General features: G+C 38.0%; 1 protein-coding gene across 1 annotated transcript in view; it reads right to left on the bottom strand.

Annotated features, from left to right (window-relative positions):
• The window catches only part of TXLNB (taxilin beta), a 55,033-nt gene extending 37,400 nt beyond the window's left edge, over positions 1–17,633 (bottom strand). Inside the window, exons 1-3 of the mRNA XM_047732221.1 lie at positions 17,479–17,633; positions 14,782–15,225; positions 6,034–6,125 (exon numbers count right to left, since the gene is read on the bottom strand). Coding sequence (XP_047588177.1) covers positions 6,034–6,125; positions 14,782–15,211 — 522 coding nt within the window. The 5' untranslated portion in view covers positions 15,212–15,225; positions 17,479–17,633. The remainder of the gene's footprint in view (positions 1–6,033; positions 6,126–14,781; positions 15,226–17,478) is intronic.
• Between the last annotated feature and the right edge of the window lie 5,370 nt (positions 17,634–23,003).

A 23,003-nucleotide genomic window follows, 5' to 3' on the forward strand; every position in this document is an offset into this window, starting at 1 on the left:
TCTCTCCAGTGACACTGGTCAATAGGGAAGGGTACATCTTGGAATCCGTAGGCTCTCAGAATTCATGATAATGCCTTTCGTTGGTGCAATGGTCCACAGTGTGTCTGCTTGGTGTATATTTGGTCTCACAATTCTTTCTCAAAACAAACTTAGAGCAACTTTTTTTTTTTTTTTTTAATAGGAAAGCATAAAACAGCTTCCTGGTAAAATGGAAGATGAAGTCTGTGGTTTGTGAAACAGGGGAAGAAGAGAAAGGGCTTCTCAACTACCCAGCATCGGCAATTTCCCCCCAGAACTTCAGAAGTAGAAGCTGCACAGTTCAACAGCATGAATGGCAAGTATCCTTAACATGCCCTGCCCTCCGACCACCTTACCTCCACCCTCCACGCTTATGGCCAACACATCATGATATGCGTGCTTTTGTCAACCATAGCTGGGGTTTCTCACACTCCTCCAGCAGCTACCATGAAGTATTAGGGATGGCATGGAAAATGAAGCCCGCGTGCCATGGGATGTTCCATCTTGGGGTGCTATACTTCTGGGATAGAGTTGCAAGATAAAATGTGGGACATCCAGTTACATTTGAATTTCAAATAATTAAGAAATTAAATTTTAGTAAAAGCATATCAAAAGTATTGCATTGGACACTTTTAGTGAAAAAAAAAATTTATCTGAAACGCAAATGTAACTGGGTGTCCTGTATTTTCGTTTGCTGAATTTGGCAATGTTGAATGGAATTCTAGTTCCAGTGCGGGGAGTTTGGGGATCAATCTACAGAAGCCACCAGAGACAGCACACTCCAGGCATGTTGATCTCAGGTGGACACTCAGTGAGGCTGTCTGCAAAGACAGCTCTTCATCCAGAGCCTTTCCTTTGCTGGACTCAGTTCCCTGAGTGCCCGAATGATGCTTAATCCAGGAGGGTGTTTGTCCTGATTATGACCTTATTGGCTCAAGGGGAGGAAAAGCCCTTGAGAGACTGTTGGGGCTTTTGGACCCCAGGTGTTCCTTGTGCCCTAAAGAGCCTGATACAAGTGATGACACACATGATATGAACACTCATGTATGCCTCAGTTTCCATGTCTTGAAAAAGTATGTGTTCTTTCTGAACTAGCCGAACAAGACTGTCACATTCTCTTCAGTTCACATCTTATCTTTCTCCCTTCCTCCTGCCACCCAGTGATCATTGCTGGAGTAAGCTGGGGATATTCATACATGGTATTCTATCATCACATTTATGGGCAATTTTTATTTATTAGTGAGAATAGCATCAGGAAAAATTGAACCCATATTGCTATAAACATTGATTGAAATTGATTTCCTTCTTGAGATTCAATTAGACAATCATTGGTATTTTATTATATGTTTCTTGTGCTAACCTCCTGTTAACAGGACGGATGAGTTTTTTCATTTTGGACCATAGTTATATTTGTGCTTATATTTGGATTTTTTTTTCTTTTCTTTTTCTTTCTTTCTTTCTTTTTTTTTTTTTTTTAGAGAGAGAAAAAGTGGGGGAACAGGCAGAGGAAGAGGGAGAGAGAGAGAGAGAGAATTTCAGGCAGACTCCCTACTGGGCACAGAGCCCCAGGCACAGTTCCATCTCATGACCCTGAGATCATGACCTGAGCAGAAATGAAGAGTTGGATGCTTGACCCACTGAGTCACCCAGGCGCCTCCCCTCTTTTGTTTTTCAATATTTTTAATTAAAATTTTTTTTATTTTATTATTTTATTTTATTTTTTTAAGATTTGATTTATTTATTTGACAGACAGAGATCACAAGTAGGCAGAGAGGCAGGCAGAGAGAGAGGAGGAAGTAGGCTCCCTGCCGAGCAGAGAGCCCGATGTGGGACTTGATCCCACAACCCTGAGATCATGACCTGAGCCGAAGGCAGAGGCTTTAACCCACTGAGCCACCCAGGCACCCCTAAAAAAATTTTTTAGAGAGAGAGAGTATATTTGGATTTTGAATGACCTATTATCTCTTTCTGAAATTTACATATTGTTATTGCCATTATGATTTAGACTTTGGGCTACATAATTTCTTGTTGTGGGGGGTTATCTTGGGCATTGTAGGCTCTTTAGCCACATCCTTGTTCCCAGCCTACTGGATGCCAATAGCACTCCCTACAATCGTAACATTCATAACATCTCCAGACAGACATCAACTACTGCACCTGGTGGGGGAGCACTGCCCCATATGGATTTACCTGAGCACCAGGAGGAGAATACCCTACATGGGTTTCCTGAGTTGGAAGAGATGACTTCACTTGCTTATCAACCAGGTAATGTTCTAGTTTTACTGCAAAATTATATACATTTGACATTTAGCTAGGTCTATCTTCAATGCTCTAAATAAAAACCCTTAACTTTCTGATAATTTTTTAAAGCCTGTGGCTAATTTTATACAAATACTTCAGACCTGTGAATACATATATGGTTTCTTTTTTTTTTTTTTAAGATTTTATTTATTTATATGACAGTCAGAGATCACAAGTAGGCAGAGAGGCAGGCAGAGAGAGAGAGAGGTGGAAGCAGGCTCCCCGCTGAGCAGAGAACCCCATGTAGGGCTTGATCCTGGGACCCTGGAATCACCACCCGAGCCGAAGGCAGAGGCTTTAACCCATTGAGCCACCCAGGTGCCCCCATATATGGTTTCTTAATGAATGAAAGTGAACATATTGCAACCAAGTCAACTTAAGTCAGATTTCTTCCTGGCTTAGTGATTTAATGATGCAATTAGACATCATGGCGCTTCTTTACTATTGTGACAGGCATATTAGATTTTTATCTGCTATTTTTCATGCTCTCCCTTTTAAATTATTAAGTTAAAAATAAATTAATGCCAATTACTAAATCAGAATAGTATTAGTGATTTGTTGTAACTACATTAAAACTGAGGACACTTAGAAAAACTACTTCTTCCAGCTCATGTGGTATGTTTTTAAATAAATGTATCCTTATTTGTTAATGTTGTTAATGAAAACAATAGTAGGTGATATTATAGGATTCAGAATCTGGAAGGGTGAGTGAGCTAGAGTGGCAGTTTGATTCATAGCTTTGAATTTGATGATTTATTTTATGTTAACACTTACATGTCAGACACATTTTATATTAATATCCAAATCAGTGAGCAATGAAATAGGTTTTAGTCTCCAAGTAAAAGACTGAAATTATTCATAATTTTTCCTTTCTGAAAAGGAAATTTAATGGGTTTTTGGCCAATTTTCTCCTATTCATTTTTTCTAGAATGACCTTTGGGATTTTAAAGTTTATTATAGGAATGATATAAATGCCAATGTACAGTAACTAAGGCTTGAGTTGAGCAGGCTCTCTGGAAAGATAACCTCCATCGGGGGACTCCTGACTGGGAAGGTGAGTAGGTGGAGGATGTTCCTAGGGTGAACAGCTGTGGCTCAGGAAGAAAATCTCAGGCAGACGGAACAAGTGATGCTTCTCTGATGTGCTGCTGAGGACTGCAGCCCCTCCCCCAGCTTCCCATATGGCTGGAATGCTGCCAGTCCAGTCAAGTATTGAGCATGGCACTAGAAAGATGAATGGCTTTGGGAAAAAGAGGTAAATCGGAGGGGCAAAGAGAAAACGATGTGGGAAAGTACCAAAGAGACCAAGGATGGACCCAGAATGGGGGCCTTATTTTTGGGAAAAATATTTCTGAAACCTAACTTATTTTATGGCATTGAAACTGCTCATGGATGGTTAATAGCTAATGTTAAACAAGCTGAGATAAAAACAAGTTGAAACACTTGATACTCACTTTATAAATTTTTGTCATTCTTTTGGAAAATACTATGACCATTTAAAAAACACCTGAAAGGGGTGCCTGGGTGGCTCAGTGGGTTGGGCCACTGCCTTTGGCTCAGGTCATGATCTCAGGGTCCTGGGATCAAGTCCCACATCGGGCTCTCTGCTCAGCGGAGAGAGCTCTGCTCCCCCTCTCTCTCTGCTTGCTTCTCTGTCTACTTGTGATCTCTCTCTGTCAAATAAATAAATAAAATCTTTAAAAAAAAATAAAAAAACACCTGAAAAACCAAAAGGCATTCATGCAGTTTGATTCAGTAATCCCAATTCTGGATTGGGATCATGGATCATAAAACGAAGGAGAAGGAACAGATCTAATGCATGACGATGTGTAGAGCAGCAGTATTTGGTAAAGCAAACAGTAGAAGGAATCCAATGTCCCCAAATCAGAGAACCAGGAGATAATGGTCACTCCATGGAAAATGACAAAACTATCACAAAATATAATTATAAAGACTCTAAACTGCATGGGAAATTGTTCATCGTATAAGTCATCAAAACTGGATACCAAATTATGTATCTACCTTATAGTAATTGTTATAAAAATTATATCTTCTTCTATAGCAGAACTGGGAATGAAGACAGAAAAATCAAAGTTTGTGTTTTAGGTTATGGGATTAGTGATATATTTGCTTGTGTCTGCAGCATTTCTCATATCATCATGATATGGGGTTTACGTGATTAAAAAACAATTAAAAAGTGTTGGCATAGTTAAACAACCAGCCAGTGACTCAGGGTTCTGGAGTCCCTCTGGGCTTGTTGCAGGACTGTTCAGCCCAAGAAGATGAGGCAAGGTGACAGAAGACAGGGAGGAACATGACCACAGGACGGGAGTTAGAAAAAGAAAACAAGTCACTTGTTAAACTCCAGTCCATCAATAGGGTTAAGATGAGGGGCTTGTGTGCCTGAAGTTCATTCAGTTTTGGAGGTTTTCTTTTAAAAACAAAGCACACAGAAAAAAACCCCAAAATTAAGAAAAGAGAATTGCATCCAGAGCCTCAGAGGGACCCATGCTAGTGAGAGGTTCTGAACCAAACTTCATTAGCTGCAAGGTAGATCTGCCTTCAGCCTGCCGCTTGGAGGAAGTGTTTTGCTCTGTGTACTTAGTGTCATTCTCCTGTCACTGTCCAAAAGACATAAGTGAGTGAAAATATTTTTTTAGAGAAAGCAACCAGGGGTATGCCTGGGTGGCTCAGTCTGTTAAGTGTCTGCCTTTGACTCAGGTCGTGATCCCAGTGTCCTGGCATCGAGCCCTGCCTTGGGTTCCCTGCTCTTTGGGGAGCCTGCTTCTCCCTCTGCCCCTTCCCCTGCTTGTGCTCTCTCTATCTCTGACAAATAAATAAATAAAATCTTAAAACAAAAAAAGGAAGCCGATGGGAAGGAGGAGCACATTGGATAGCGTCATGTGAGAGGATGTCACATCCCTGTGGAGGGTCACACACCCTGGGGAGTAGTGCCCAGACCTCAAATGGCACTCCTCTCGCAGAGAGCCTGGCTTCACTGAACCCTCCACTTTTTCCCAACTGACTCACTGGAAGAGTACTGGTGGGGAGGCAGTGCCCTTCATGGATTCTCTGATGTCTCTGAGTGGCTTCCCTGCCTCCCAATGGCCTTATTCAGAGGGACCCTGCCTGGGGAGAACCTAGAACTAGGCACAAAGCAACCCACATCAAACACTGCCACAGTGGGGTGGGGAGAAGAATGTAGATCAAAGAGAAAAAATGAATGGTTGACTGACTGACTGACTGAATGAATAGAGTTTTCAAGCCCAAATGAAAAGGGGTCACAAGCTGAGGGTAGGAAAAACTCATCCCTCTGCCTTTCTGAGGGGGATCCTCAAAATACCTAGGCACAAGAAATGAAAGTTTGCCTTTAGGTCGAGTATATTTCTGTGTTCTTACAAACCCAAAAAGAACTTTAAAATAGCTGCAATTTTCAATGATCTCTAATTCTCTCTTCTGTTCCCCAAATTATACATATAATTGAAGGCTAGACTCCAATAGACTCCAGCGTTATCCTCTTTCTTGGTTGTGCTGTTTTCCCTCAGTTTTTCTCTTTCTTTTTTCCTTTAAAAAAAAATCTGCTTTTATGGATTCTTGCTTTGGCTTGTGTGAGGTAACCAGCTATGGTCTCTAATGAGGTCCCCGAAAAACGAATGGCCTTTTCTCAGCTCCAACCAGGGCCTGAACCTCTCTGACACAAAGAGCTCATCTTACCAATTCAGCATATTTCTTGAATAAAAAATCCAGTTTTTCTTCAGGTGTTTGCAGCTTGTTCAGATTTTGCATCAGCACGTTGGCTTCTTTGCCTTTAAAGAAAACAAAACCCATCAAGACATTTAGAAAAATGTTTTGAAAATATTCAAAAGAATAAAAAATGCTGACTTTGTATAAGTCACCTCTTTTCCCCCATTGGTTAATTAAAAAAAAAAAAAAAAAAGAGGCAGAACAGCCAATCAAAACTTCTGACGCCCACCAAACTGCCCGCATTGATGCGTCGGTTCTAGACTTCCAGTCCAAAGCACAGAGTCTGGACAGTTTCGTCTGCCATTTTTGGGTTTTGTTTTTTGCTTTCAGTACTTTTTTCCTCTCTTTTGAGGGGGGGGGGGTAACCAGTTGTCTTGTTTTTCTGTGTGAATGCATTCTGTGAGGTTCGGATGAGAATGTTCCGCTCATATTTCCCACCTAGCAGAGAATTAAATCAACATAGAAGGGAAACCAAGCCAAGACTTGGAGGGCCTTATCCACAGGCCTTTTTGAGTCTCTTGTGATAATGGGTTCAGCCTTCCTGGCCCTTCCTTCCTCCCACCCAGGCTTAATCTTCGTTGACAGTCTCCTTTTCTGATCCCACTTGGAGTTTATGCTACATTTTAAGACTCATTTGTTCGTGATTATTGGATGGTGAATCTCAGATTCTTCTCTTTCCTCATTGTTCTTCCTTTTGTCTTCTTCAGCTCAGCCTCCCCATTTGCCTTTCTGTGGGCCTGGAAATCTTGTTTTAAAGTAGCCATTGGGCTGAGTGTTGGCAGGGAGGAGAGGGACCCTGGGGCCTGCATATACCCCTGATGATGTCTTTTCAAAGTGTCTGATCAAGGTGGAACACAGTGACAGCCAGTCTGTCTAATTAGAATAGGAAGGTCAATCCACACAGTAGAGGCCATGTTTCCTGATGTAAATCTATGTGAGAATATTAACAACTTTGACAACATTTCCCCAAGAATAGGCATTTCCCTTTTGCTAGAATATTTGCTTTTATCCTGGAGAGGCAGATAAATCATGAAATTAAGGTTGCCAGATGAAATACAGGACATGGGACATGATTATACTAAAAAACTTTTGCATTGTTTACTGAAGTTCAAATTCTCCTTGGCATCCTGTACTTTTATTTGCTATATCTGCTAACTCTAATGGCATCAAAGAATTTTAGGTCTAGAAGGACTTTAAAGAAGATTCAGACAAATGGTTAATTTTATAGATTAAAAATCTAAGGCCCAGCGAAATCCGAATTTACATAATTAACACTGGCAGAGTCAAGGCTTGAATCCAAGGTTTATCTACTTGCTCTAAATCCCTTCATTCCCATGTGGAATTTGGATGCCAGGAAACTCAGAGAAATAAAAGGAAACTTTTTCTTAAAAAACATGACCTCATTGCTAACAGCTGGTTTTGTCCATCTCTGCCCAGTGAGTCAGTTCAGATTAGAGACATGGCCTAAGATGGGGAGAAGGTGGGTGTGAGAGGCACCCCACCAGCTTTCCAATTATGGCCTGTGACATATCGAGCCAAGTTTCAACTGGTCATCACTGCTGCCCCACCTCCTCTGTGCCTGTGCTCGGAGTTAGTTCTTTTTTTTCATTTTTTATTTTTTAAATTTTTATTTATTTATTTTTTAAAAAGATTTTTTATTTATTTATTTGACAGACAGAGATCACAAGTAGGCAGAGAGGCAGGCACAGAGAGAGAGGGGGAAGCAGGCTCACTGCTGAGCAGAAGCCTGATGTGGGGCTCGATCCTAGGACCCTGGGATCATGACCTGAGCCGAAGGCAGAGGCTTAACCCACTGAGCCACCAAGGCGCCCCTCCGAGTTAGTTCTTAAGCAACCAGGAGAGATGTGCATTGGTCGGGACATCCCTCCCCCCCCTTGTCTTCAGTCTGGGAAGGGGGCCACATGAAGACTGATGTCCTGAGTGAGTGCCATCTATTAGAGGAAAGAGATTGCTGTGGATCAGATTTGGTCCAGAACCGAGATCATGTTTGGTCCATGACAAGTTTTCAGTAAATGTCAGTAATAGTGGAACAAAGCAAAGCCAACGTGTGCACATTAGTAGCAGGTGAATTAAATGAACACTGTCCTGAAGACAACTCTGTGATTGACTTTGTGAATGACAGATCTTACTCTCACCTCTGCCATTGAATATATGCTTAGGAAACCTCTCAGTATGCTTATGGTCACATAAAACCATTATGTGTCTCATTTGGGGTAGATAGAAACATTTGAGTGAGTACAATAAGTCTCTTTTTCTCTCCACACCAAGTATCTTAACTTTTTATTTTCTTTAACCACGAGAAGAGGGTTTTGTTTTGGGCACCCTCATGGAGATCTTTCTGCTCTCACATCCTGTTATTTTGCCTAAAAGGTCAACATTCAGAAGCATCAATTTATCCTTCAAAAATGATTTTGCCGTTCAACAAAAACAACACAAATATCCGGGAACTTGGAGATAGGCATGCACAGAATGAATAAATTTGTGACATCAGGGAGCTTAATTTTTAGACTTCCATTGGTTTTCCAGACTAGAACGCTGTGTGGTATTATCATGAAGAAGAGAACTAGGAAAGGGATTGCTCATCTTCTATTAGAGGCTGTAATTACAGTTCCACAGAAATGAGGTCATTTGGTGATAGTGTTGGACACAAGAGACAAACTGACTTTTTTTTAGGGACATTTTATTAGGAGCGAGTGACCTGTCTTTCCCCCAGGGTGTCATTCCAAAGCAGTGTGATTTTGAGATTAGTCATAAAAAAAGTGAGGGACAGACCTGAAGTCCCCATTGAAAATGGGGAGGGCACATGAAGGGCATATGGCCCTCCCTCCACAAAACACTCAGTTTTGTGGTAAGTCTACAAGGGGGTAGGGCCACATGAGCCACAAGAATGGCTGTGTCACACATGGCTATGGCCAAAGGCACAGTTGTAGACTGAAGGAGTATTATACTGCAAAGGAAATATTTTTACATCAAAGAAATTAAAACACTTAAATTGAGATACTGAAGTCAGCTATATAAATGTGGATGGGAATTTTTCTTAAACTTTTGGCATAGTGATAACTATTTATACTACGTTTATGCAGATTTGGTAAGTGTCTAAACCCTGACTTATTCTCTACCAAAATTATCTTCTAGAAATTTGGGGCTAAAATTTGGTCTTGGACACACAAGTGTGTCTCTCTTCTCCCTCCCTGCTTTCTATGTGTTATGGCAGAATCTTAAAGCTAGAAAATATCGTGAATATTCTGTTTCAAATGTTAGACCCAGATTCAAATTTCAATGTTAATTTTGTTTTCTAACACAATTTAAAAATAGTGACTCTGATACAAATAATTTCTGAGTATCTATAGATATCTTTTGAGAGAAATAAGATTTGTGTATGTTGATTATAAGGACAGTGTATTTAAATTCACACTGGACTAAGGATAAGGACTAGACTCTGGGTTCTAGAACAGACTGTGTCACTGACTAGTTGACACATTAACCCTTTTTATAGACTCTTCAACTCTCTAGGCCTAAATTTTCCTCTCTATAAAATTATTAAGTTGACTAAATGGGTTCTGAGTTTAGCATTTAGGATTTGTTGATTCCATGACTGGAATAAATGTAACCATTTTTAGCTTGATTTAGACAACAATAAAAATAACAATGTTTGGATGGTATATTTGTCTTTCCAAAATGTTTTGGGGAAAAAACAACAGACTTCTAAAATTTATCAGGATTCTCTTATCCCTCATTGTTACTTCTCATAGTCTGGTTTTTGTTTGTTTTGCTTGGTTTTAATGGCTTATCAGTTTTGAAAATACTGCCTACTCTGTATTTTCTAGTTACACTGTTTTTATTTGGCCCACATTTTATATCTTTCGTGTTTTAGTCACCTTGTTTTATGTACTTGGAACTTTTGCCTCTCACCCAGTTGGGGAGTAGACCTGGACTTCTTATTAGGTCAGTTGATGATATGTTTGAATTATTAGTAATTTCTTGACTCTAACTATAAAGAAAACTTTCTTAAAAGGAAAAAAAAACCCTTTAAGAGTCTAAAAATGAAGAGATTATTCCAGGGGAAACAAAATAAAGCAAAACCTTATAATGAAAAAGAAAAACACCAGGAAGAACAGTAAGAAATGAATACATCTATTCCTAATTCTGATCAGAAGAGAGTGCTAATTACTTTGCTCAAGTTATATTTTTCTGTCCCAATTGACCTATTTCTTTAAACCTCTCTCTCTGTTTAGGACCTGGTCTAAAATCTAACTTCCCTGTGAATCTACTCATGAACCTTGCAATCTCTGTTGATTCCTCTTTTCCCTGAATTCTTCTGGTCTTCTGCTACCTCTTCCAAAAGTTTAGCAGTTGTATTAAGGCACCAGTTTATTCCCCTTTCACAGTGAAACTAGAAATCAAGCTAAAAATGGATGAAACAAATCATCTGGGAAAGTGCCCCTTCTAAGGAAGAGTAAGCAAATGGCTTTCTAAAGACATTTTGGAATCCACCATCTTAGTCAAGCTCCTAGGAGGTACAACTGAAAGTCACGGTAACTAAAGGCAAAACCATTAACTGAGCTATGGTAAATGCTCCTTAACCAATATACCAGTTAGTTTGTATGTATCTTCAATCCTGCAATATTAGTGACTTCAGTTCTGCCCCCTTGCTTCCTTTATGACTCATCTCATAATCACATCAACTAGTTGAGTAACCTTTTTTTGTAGACTCTTAAACTCTCTAAGCTTCAATTTCCCTGTCTATAAAATTAGTCGGTTGACTAGATGTATTCTGAACTCAGATTGGACCTGTGGATCAGCTTTGTTTTCTTCCCAGGCTTATGCTTCAAACTTTTGATTTCCTACTCAATCAGTTATCAACCAGAATATCAGAAAGTATATTATATTTTATCATTGTTCTGTGCTTATTACCTTGTGGTGCTTGTGCGGCCCACGTACTGTTGGCAGAGAAGTGATTAATAAGATACTGTGAGTCTGGAGGATGGGGTGGGAGAGGTAAGTGAGATACTTAAGACATGTCAGAGTGCTGTCTAATGGGGACTCTGTTTTTGTCACTTTCAGTTCAGATGCCAAGGGGAAAGTGGCTCTATCCACTAAAGAGATTTAAAAATGTTCCTCTAACTGTTTTGGTGTATAGTGTGTTGATTGTGGGGAGGTTATGAAATCTCTCAGGGAAAAATAAGTCCTAGGTACTTGGTTTGTAGAGACATTTCCCAAATAATCAAAGGTATTCTGTGAAAGAAGGATCTCTTTGGTCTAATCAGTCCAGAAAATATTGTAAACTATGCCCATCTATAGTGGAGATTTTCATTGTATATAGCAAAAGTCAAAGAATTCTGGCAGTAAGTAACCTTTAACTTTTTCTGAAATCTCAAATATGCCAAGGTATATACTGTGGAAAATTTCGGGTTAGAGAGCCAGAATGTTTCATCATCTCAAAAATACCAATAAAGCAGATATTATCAGATAAACATGAAATAATGGAAGACTCATCTTTGATCAAGTAGCTAAGCAAAATCTAAGGATATATTTTCAGGTGCTGGTAAAATGATTTACTAAAATTCTATAAAAGGTACAAATAGATTTTAAAGAAGACCACTGTCAGCACTTCACTTTTTCTTCAAAAGGGTGGAATAAGGGGAGCCTGGGTGGCTCAGTGGGTTAAAGCCTCCGCTTTCGGCTCAGGTCGTGATCCCAGGGTCCTGGGATCGAGCCCCGCATCGGGCTCTCTGCTCAGCAGAGAGCTTTCCTTCCTCTCTCTCTGCCTGCTTCTCTGCCTACTTGTGATCTCTGTCTGTCAAATAAATTTAAAAAAAATTAAAAAAAAAAAAGGGTGGAAGAAGAACTTTCTGAAACAGAAGAATCATTGTTTCTGCAGTCTGTATCAAAATTGCCCCTGGTGCTTTGGTTCCATTCAAATCCTCCCAATTCTGAATTTCTGTGCTCAGGAACAGCATTTTTCATAAATTCTGTATTTGGTTCTAATGCCCAGTTAAGTTTGAAAACTACTGGTCTAGACGATCAACAGCTAGGAAGCCCATTAAAGTTACTTACAGGCAGCTGAAATCATGTTTAAAATGGTGGTTATATATTTCGATCAGCCTAAAAATGTTTAAGCCATAATGTAGCTGAAACATTACAGTGCCTAGAAGAATATGCCAGTGGTGTTCAGAGACACATGTAGTTAGGGTGGACACAAGTGGGCACTGGCTTCACAAACATTGGTTTTGATCAAACATTCAGTTGAAATCTGGTAACTTGGAGACAGTGGTGGAATTAGAGTTGTGGAATGTTTTCTTTCTCTACAGTTCTTTTGATAATCGGGTAATTAGATCATCACTATAGATTTTGAAATAACTCATGGAAGACAGAGAAGAAACCACAGTTGGTCATCTTTAATTTTATCCCTACTTTTTTTCATATCCCCTCAATACAACACATACATATTCCTCTGTAGAAATAGTTATAAAATGATAAAGCAAAAGAATTTCCCATTAGGAACACTTGAAATCATAACCCTCCATGATGTAATTTTGTACTGTCTTATGGGAAGTTTAACGATGGCTAATACAAAGGGACGTTTCTGAAATGCCTTGGCTAGATAAGGAAAAACAGCTTTTGAACATAGAGCAACTTTATTCTCTTTCTCAAAGATCCAGAACCCTTGAGTGATTCCAGTCTTGCACTTTGCAACTTGGTAGATATTTTTAAAGTATTATTTGGGTTATTTTATTCTTTATGTTGGGTGAGTCAAATGTCCTATTTAAATGTGTCTTTTAGCCTTTCTTGAAAACATTGTCCACAATGGGTTTTAAGTAAGATAGTGATATCCCACGCCGGCAGACATATTTTGGGATTTATAGATACCTGGTTATTGGAATCTAAACCCAGTTCTGACTCCAGCGCCCATGACCTTTCACTTTGCCACACTATCTTCAAGAAATGCGTAAGACATTATAGCTGCCCCTGATATATTTTCTACCTCCCTTGGGAGGCAGGTATATAAACAAATGATTGATGCAGAAAATTTAATGGAGAAGTAAGAAAGGTGATGCTAACCCTTACTGAGTGTGTCTGGGAATGTACCATATAGAAGGTGGTATTTGGGGCGCCTGGGTGGCTCAGTGGGTTAAGCCGCTGCCTTCGGCTCAGGTCATGATCTCAAGGTCCTGGGATCGAGTCCCACATCGGGCTCTCTGCTCAGCAAGAAGCCTGCTTCCCTCTCTCTCTCTCTCTGCCTGCCTCTCCGTCTACTTGTGATCTCTCTCTGTCAAATAAATAAATAAAATCTTTAAAAAAAAAAAAAAAAAAGAAGGTGGTATTTGTACAGAGTGTCACAGTGAAATTCACCAAGGAAGACAGGCAGAGGGGTTCTCCTATGTACAGTAACATGCTTTCACTGGTAGCTAATAAATTAACTCATCCTTCTTTCACAGCCATTTTTGGTGTAAAATCCCAGGTCACCTAAAATTTTCCCATGCCTGTTCTTAGCACTATCCTATATAACATATTAGATTATAATTACAGTTAGAAAAACAAGGTTTTTCTCTCCATACTTAGAGCTCCTTAACCAAAGGCTCTTGATGACTTATTCATCTTTGTTTACTTAGTACAGTACCTCATAAAGATGAGGTATTAATACATATTTACTGAATCAACAAATTAATGAGAATAAAAATATTTTGTGCAATTTTTGACATTCTATAATTGATACCTTTTAAAGAGTTTTATGAAATAAAAATATTTTATATAGTAATAGAACATACAACTCAGCGATCTGATAATCATTTTACATATAAACAATCTCTATATTTATATTTTATTTAAATCCAGATTCCACTAGCTTTGCTTTAAGCAATTTCCCTTTCATTTATTTGTTCATTCATCCTTATAACAAATATTTACTGATCACCTGGCATGTGTCATCCACTGTCTTAAACACTAGGCATCCAGTGATGTCTGAATACACACACAGTCCCTGTTCTTGAGTTAAAACCAGCTAGGGGAAGGGAAGACATGCATTAAGCAAATATCACAAAAAGTAAATGTAACATTCTCATATACTGCTAAATGCTCAGAAGGAAAGATACAGGATACAACAGAAACGGAAAACAAGAAGATCTTATCTAGAGTTGGGCTAAGAAAATGCCATTTGAATTGTGAACTAAATGCTAAGTTAAGTGCCCAAAGGGCTGAACATGTAGGGATTTCTAGGTAGAGAAAATAGTATATATGTGGGCTTTGTGGATAGAGCATGCTATGTTCAAAACACTAATAGAGAAGATCAGAATGATTAGCCATTAGTCAGTAGTAGTAGTGGTGGTGAGAGGGGCAGAGAGTCCAGGAAGGAGATGCTGTGTAGAGTGATGGGAGATAAAGCTCGGGAGACTAATTTGGGTTAGACCATTAGGGCCTGAAAGACCATGTTAAGAATTTTAGTCTTTTCCTAAGAGCGGTGGGAAACCACTGGGGAAACAGGGTAGGTGAGTAACATGTTCAAAAGTTCACTTCTTCTCTTTTGAGAGGAAGCAGCTAAGCACCAAGTATAGCAAAGGAAGTGTAGGGAGACCTTACAAGAAGCTGTTACAGTAATCCAAAAATGAGATGTGGCTTTTAGTGAAGGTTGGAGGAAGTGCTCCTTCCTGATGAAGGAATCATCAAAGGAAAGTCATGCATTAGAACATAAGTACTTGCCTAATCCTTTAAGGATTTTCTTTTCCAATTTTTGCTCTTTATTGCTGACAGGCTCTTTGGTTGTGGTTGGTTCTCCAGAAGACAAGGGTTCTCTCTCAGTCTCTTCAGTGGCCTCATCACCATCCAAATCCTCATTGTCCAGTGGTTCTATGTTCTCAGGTGGCTCCTTTGTCTTGACGGGACCCTCTTTTTCAGTAGCAGACCCATAGGTGTTAATGATGTCTTCCAGTTGTCGATTTAGTTCCTCAGAGATATCTTGAACTCCCTGTTCAGACTGCACACTTGCCTTATCCTCTGTTGTTTGGAGTGTGGTTGAGGAATCCTTATCATCTTGCTTCTCCAGGCCACTTTGACTCAGTAATGATGAACTGTCCCCTGGAGGTGTTGACTGGGGTTCTCCTGAGAGCTGTACAGAGTGATTCACCTCCATACTGGGAGTAGTATCTAGTGGTAAGCATAGTCAAGTTTTATATAGTTAACCCAGTTATATGTAAAAGGTATGGATATTCCCAAAAGGCCACCTACTAATTACAATTTCTAACATAAAATGAATGTACTTTCACAAACCCTTGATGTTGCAGTTAGTTAGGTAGAAACAGTGGGAAGCCATTTTTCCAAAGCAATTCACACTATTAGCATATTTTTGGTTTTGGTCTTTAATTCCAGTAGAAATTCCTTTCACTGACATTAATGGAATAATTCAAGATATTGTTTTTCATTTTTTATTTACCATATTGCTTAAGCCAACTTGTGTTACCCCTCTCTTACATTATTCTATGTAGACTTATGGTCATTGTAAGTACAGAGATGTCTATACTTAAAATGTTTAAAGTGGTGTTATTTTTTTTTTTCAAAGTTAAAACATTTAATACAAGAGCCACAGAACTTACTAAAAGCACTCATAACAACAGCGGTCCGAAACTCTATTCTAATTTATAAGTGAAGATTTGATAAATATGAGTACATTGATATAAATGAATTATTATACTATATACAGGAAATACTTTCTTGTTTTTCAAGTATTTTCCTTTTCTCAAATGAGCAACACATAATTATCCATCAACAAAATATGTTTTCTGAGGTTCAAACTAGCTTCATTTTTGGAATAAAATGGAGAATGGAGGAAGGTAAAATTAACCAACAAACTAGTTTGGAACCATGGTGATGGTCAAGATAATAATTTATTGAATTTCTATAATACTTTTTTGTTCCAATATAAAAACTGAATTTCTTTTAGGAAAAGAAAAAGATTACAACTCTTTTTTTCTCAGTCAAAAAGCTCCAGGATAACTTTGTAATTTTTAAGAAATAGCAATGTTTAATGAATAGGGACGGAATGAACTTGAGAAATAATCCATATATAATATCCATATATAATATGGCCTCTTTGGAAATAGGGGCTGAAGTCCAAGCTGAGTCAAAGAATTCCAGGATTTCTGGCTATCTTCATTTCTCGGGTTGCAATAGAGTTGACTTAGGCCTTTAAGTGATGGTGCATTTTATTTGTAAATGGTGCTTAACAGTCATGCTGCTAATTAACAGCATAAAAATATGACGGGGTTCTCATAATGCACAGGTTTTGCTGTTGTGGTGGCCTGAGAGGAAAAACAAAAACATACTGTTCCCCATACTGCACAGCTTCCTCTTTTCTTCTCAGGGCAGGGGCTGTCAAGTGCTTGGACTCCAACAAGAACGGAAAATTCAACCTACAGTCCTAGGCCGCCCACTTAAGTACTCATTCACTTTGAAGGAAGTACTTTTTTCTCTTGCCCACTTGAATGCACCAACTTTATGATTAAATGATGCAATAAACAGCCTTATTGTTTCCATCACTGGCATTTCTTTATCCTGACCCCTACTTGTTGGGTACACTCATCTATATATAACTTACCCTCCCCTAAATCGGAAAAAGATACATGGCACCTGCTGTCCAGCCAGAAGTTATTTTAAGCTCTTCTAAAAGGAGCCATGGCATTTAGCCCTTCTTCTTTGCAAATCAAGGGAAGAGAATCCTTTTAAAATCAAAACTAAAAGCAGTAACATGTATTGGTTTAAATACATATGTGGGTTTTAAAGTGTTAGGGAGGCTTCTGAGGATGGAATAAAATCTAAAGTCAACCCCAACTTCAAAGCAATGAATTTAAACTGACTTTCCACAGGAGTTTTAGTATGGCTAGTCTAACTGCAAAAGTTGGGTTGTATTTGATTTATTCTTCATTCCTCAGAGGCCACAGTCAAAGGTGTTTTTAATATTAATTCCATGGATATCCTTTAAACTCATAGCCCACATTTACTTTAAAACAGAATAACTGAATCTTTGTAAACCACAAGACAATTCAATTCCTAAAAGTAACCTCAAGATAAATCAACAAAAAGGAAAAAAAAAAAGTCAAAGAATTCCGCTACTTTTAAATCGTTCCTTACCATATTAATTAACAGCAAGAAATTATTTCTAAATTTTATCTTCTTAATACACTTTATTGCTTTTTTTTCCTTCTCTGAGAATTTTTCACTTGTATGGGGAATCCAGCAGATTATCACCCACATACCTTCCTGAGTAACACATTTCAATTATAAATAAAACAATGGAAAGTTCTTCTACAGTTCACGGGCAATCTCAAAGTTGCAAGTTTCGAACACCACAAACCGCACCCTGCAACTTCTTAAAGGGCTTGGAGGAGTGTTTGTCGCACTTACCAGAAGACAAGGAGCTAAGCGGAAAGAGAAGGAGAGGCAGGAGGCGAAAAGCTAGTCAGAGAAGCTGCGACAGCCAGCGGGAGACCGGCAGGCAGCTGTGTTCTTACACAGGAGAGAGAAACAACACACACTCACAGACACCAAAGCGACAGGAGAGCAGGGAGGGGGTGGGGAAGGAAAGGAACAGTGTATGACACAGCAGGAGAGAAATACACCCAACTTTCAGTAGCTGCCTCCTGGGCAAGTATCTGAGGAAAGAGAAGCAGCTGGTAGATCATACCAGACTCTCCATGTTTTGTCCTTTAAAAAATTTAAATTTTCACTATAGGCTCCTTTGTAAGTATAATTTTTCACTGTTGTTCTTTTGGGCAGAGATCATATTTTCTTATTTCTTAGTTTATTTCCAGTGTGGTCCATGATTCATCTTCTTTTTTTTCCCTTCTCATGCAATTCTAATTAGCATCAGATTTCTCATAGGAATCTTGGCGGGGGGAATCCAATGGCATAACAAAAAGGAGGTGGGAGAACTACTTGAATTCTGATGTCTTCAGTTTGTTTGTAAAGTTTGAAATACTAGTGGAGGTGGCTGTCTTGGGGCTGGGTTTGGTGGCATCTTCAGAGACATGGTAATTGGTGTAATTGGCTTCACATCCCACACCTTAAGCATGTTACCGCCTTCACATCACAGATAAGCCCTTGGGGAGGTAGTCACTTTTTCTTCCTGAGTTGGAGCCTTTTCCACCAGCTGCTCTTCCAAGTTTTTCCATCCCTCTTATGTCTTCAATTTGCTCCTTAATCCTCCTCAGGAAAAGAACCTTCTCTTCATTCACCATAAAATGCCCCTTTCTCTTACCTTACATCCATGCCCTTTTCCTTCTGTTTCTAGAGAATATGGGTCCTCCATCAGACTTCCTGCTTTTGGGACTGGCTGGGCATAATGACACCCATTGTGGTATGCAGAATAGTGCCACCAGAGAGATGTCCACATCCTAATCCCAGGAACTGGTAATATGTTCCTTTATAAGATGAAAGAGACATTGAGACTATGCATATGTGATTAAACCAAGGATCTTGAGATGAGGGATTATCCATAATTATCTGGGTGGGCCCTGTGTAATCACAAGGGTCCTTAAAGATAAAAGAGGGAAGCTGGAGGGTCAGAGTCAGAAAAGGACTCCAAAAGAGGTCAGAGTGATGTGGGGCCAGAAACAGGGATTTGGGAAATTTCTAGAAGCTGGGAGAAGGAAGAAAGTGGATTATTCTCTAGATCCTCCAGGAGGAATGCAATTCTGCTGACACCTGATTCTAGTTCAGTGAAACCCATTGTGGAGTTCTTACCCCCCAAATTGTAAAACAATAAATTTGTGTTGTTTTAAAGCTGCTAGATTCATGGTAAATTGTTACAGTAGTAAAGAAGAACTAAAATATTCCATCCCCAAACATTTTCTCATACCTTTCTCTGAGTTCAGGGGAGGTATAAGTTATATATAGATAACTGTTCCCAACAATATGCATCATTTGATGATAGGGTTGGTAAAATGGGTGAGAGAAAAAAGTACTTCTTTCTAAATTAATGTGTCCTTGGTGAGAGCCACAAATGGTGGCATATTGGAGTGCATTAAACAGATATAATTAGATATCTCAGTGAATACAAAAAGTAAGTCCGTTCTTCTCAAATTTAAGTAATGTATGGATTAGCAGAATAATTTAATGTTGAAATTAATAAAGGAAAAAAGAGAACTTACCATGATTGAAATAAGTTATTATATTATCCATTGTATCAATATGTACTAATGTAAAAATAGATATAAACTTCTGCTTATAGTTATTATATGATACAAATTTTAAATATATATTATTTTAAAAGCCCAACAAAACAAATATGGACCATTCAAATGAACATTACTTTTATGTGACAGATAATATTTGCTGAACCCAAATTGTTACTTGCAACATGAATATGGTACTGCCTGCTGGTCCTCTTGAGTTTATGACACTCTTCTAGAGTGTACCTTATGAAATGACTAGATTTCTTCAACACTTGGTCCATCCACATGGTTACATAATTTTCATACACATTACCTGTTATCATTTCAACTGGACTTCCTTTGATACGAATGTATCATTTATAGCTCTTTCTTACTTTCTTGCTATTATTAAAGTAATGCTACTTGATAGGCCATAACCCTAACCCTAACCCTAACCCTAGATCTGAGAAAAAAAAAATATAAAAAAGAATGGAATATTACTCAGCCATAAAAAAGAAATGAAATCTTATTATTTGCAATGACATGAATGGAGCTAGAAAGTATAATGCTCAGTGAAATAAATCAGTCAGTGAAAGACAAATACCACATGATTCCACTCATATGTGGAATTCATAAAACAAAACACATGAACAGAACGGGGCAGTGGGGAGAGAAAGAAAGAGAGAGGCAAACCAAGAAACAGACTCTTAATGGTAGAAACCAAACTGATGGTTACCAGAGGGGAGGTGGGGGGATGGGTTAAATAAGTGATGGGAATTAAGGAGTGTGCTTGTGGTAAGCAAGGGTGTTGGATGGAAGTGCTGAATGACAATATTATACACCTGAAACTAATATTACACTATATGTTAACTAACTGGAATTGAAATAAAAACTTAAAAAAAAGTAGCACTACTTCGAGCTAAGTTGATAGATATACACATGATAGTGATGGCACCAAATGCTAGTTATCCAGGTGATCCAGGATAGACTTACACATTTTCAATTATTATTGAAATGAATACAAGCACACAAACTTGTAGCTCTCTAGAATCCATCTGTAGCCTGGTAGAGGCCCAAAGAACTAGGCCTTAATTAATTAGTTAATAATAATAGTATTATTATTATGGGTTTTACTTAATAAATTAATAATAATAGTATTTTATTTTTTTTATTTAAAGATTTATTTATTTATTTTTGTGAGTGAAGTGGGTGAAGCAGAAGGAGAGGAGAGTGGGAGAAAGAGAATCTCAAGCTGCCTCCCTACTGAGCACAGAGCCTGACACAGGGCTTGATCTGATGATCCTGAGATCATAACCTGAGCTAAAAATCAAGAGTCTGACACTTCACTGACTGAGCTACCCAGGTACCCCAGAACTCAGTGATTTTCCTTTGAGCTATTGTAAGGATTTTTTTTGGAAAATAACATTTTAATTTTTATGCAAATGATATAAGAAAATAGAAAGTCTAATTTCTAATACCAATACAAAAAGTTTATCACAAGAAACAATAATCCCTTGTCCCTCTCTCCACCCTTTTCCTTCAACATTGTCATGTTCCCCAGGGATAGTAATATTAAACCAATACAGGTATTTCTTTTGTGGTTTACTTTTTCATTTATAAATAAGACACCTAGATTGCTGCCTGTCAACTCATCAGTTTTTGACATTACCTATTGTCTTCCCATAATAATAAAGATTTTAACTATACCCCTTTTCCCTCATTTTCTTCATAAAATAGAACTCATTTTAAATTAATATTCTATATTTTCATTATTGAAATATGTTCACTGCTAAATTGGGTAAAGCACTGTGATTATATATAATTCCATTCTTTTGTAACTTTTAGTTTTTCCTGGAGTTAATGATTACCTTTTCTTTTCATTTATTTAGTATTGAGAGTACTCTGTATTCCCCAAACTGCACAAAAGTTCTGTAAAATGCCTTGCTAAGCAATTTTCTCCAAGGTAAAATCTCTCAGACAATTTATACATTCTAGTATCTTCTTGGAGATATCACCCCCACATACAAACATCCCCAGAGACTTGACTTCTTGCTATAGCCTAGTTTGGGGCATAGTCTTGGCTTGCTGCACAGCTGTGGTCCTAGCACTTCCCCTGATGTCATCCTGGGAATTCCCTTTATTTCTCTTTTGTTTCCTGATTCCCTTTCTTCCTCTTTTATGTTATACTTCCTCATCTAGTGAAATATATTGTATGCTGGCTTTCTGAGAAAGCATTTATGGGGGACTTTGTATGTCTCACATGCCTTTTTTGCTACCATTATACTTACTTGATTGCTTGGCTAGTTGTAAACTTTTTTACAAAATGTAAAAAGAAAAACCAAACAAAACCCTTTTTTTTAATAAAACTTTTTTTTAACATATTTATTGAATTTTTAAAGGCTCATTCCCTTGTTTTTTTTAGGTTTCCAATTTTTATTCTTGAAGGTGGAGTCATTTTTATTCTTGATCTCTTGTATGATCTTTTTTCTTTTTTTCTCTTTGTGGAATCTTTAGAACCTTCTCTTTATCCCTTGTATTCTGAAGTTTCACAATGATAAAATTTGATGTGCATCTTTTTCATTTATTGTATTGGATGCTTAATGGGTTTTTAAATCTAGAGACTAATAACTTTAACTTCTTTCCCCCTTTATCATTGTTGCTCACCTTCTTCCTCCTTTGGGCCTCATATCCCTGAACTCAGTCTTTCTGGTTAAGCTTCCCCAGAGAACAATCCTTATGTATCCCAAAAAGGTGGAGAGAAGTTACATTACTTTGTGAGGTGGGATTGTGGACCTTTGGGTTTGACTGTTCATTCCCTTAATTAAAAACCAAAGAGTAAAACCCAACAAAACAAAACAAAACCAAAAACCTCAGCCCTACTATTACTTTTGATAGTACCTCTATTTGCTGAGTATTAACCTCAAATTCTTTAGTCTTTTCAAAGTCTACCAGGAAAATTATTTGTTTCTAACTCTCCTGCTACCTTTCCCTCAGCTCACTAACCCATTTCTGTTAAGCATCCTTTTTCTGTTCGATTATTTTACCATTCTGTCTTTTGTTCTAGTCCTCATTCATTATGGTTTGGGGTTTACAGATTCAATTTTTCTGGTTTCATTGGTGATATAAGTTTTTATGTCTTGTTCTTGTTTGCTATAGAATTTTAGAGGAAAAAGAGATCAGAAAGATTTTTATAAAGCCATCTTGGAGTCAGGAAGATCTATTTAACCATCACCATTATCATGGTCCAATGATGAAATGAACTATCAGCCAAAATCAAAAGCTTCAGTACTAGAAATATCTCATAGAGCCTTGATTTTTCTTTCTTTTAGATATACGAAGAAACTTCTGCATGGGGTGTGGGAAAATTAGATGAAATGACTCATTTAAGACCTTTATCAAATATGCATTTATTAATTCTATAGTTCTTTACTGTGAATTTAAGGGAAGTAGAAATCATTTAATAATTAAGATTATAAGTGTGAAACTCAGGCAGTTGCATAGGAATTCCAGATCTGTCTTTTACTTAGACTATATTTTATTTTATTTATTTATTTTAAGTAGGCTCCTTGACCAATATGGGGCTTGAATTTATAACACTGAGATAAAAAGTTTCATGCTCTTCAGACTAAGCCAGCCAGGTGCCCCCTTAGACTATATTTTAACTTCTTCAGCTTCAATTTTCTTCTCTGTAAAATGGGACTACCTATTTTATATGGCTGTTTTGAGACCAACATAGTAAATATGGTCTATATAATGAACACGTAATCTATGTAAACT

This window comes from Lutra lutra, chromosome 6 (genome assembly GCF_902655055.1).
Source record: "Lutra lutra chromosome 6, mLutLut1.2, whole genome shotgun sequence".
NCBI lineage: Eukaryota > Metazoa > Chordata > Mammalia > Carnivora > Mustelidae > Lutra > Lutra lutra.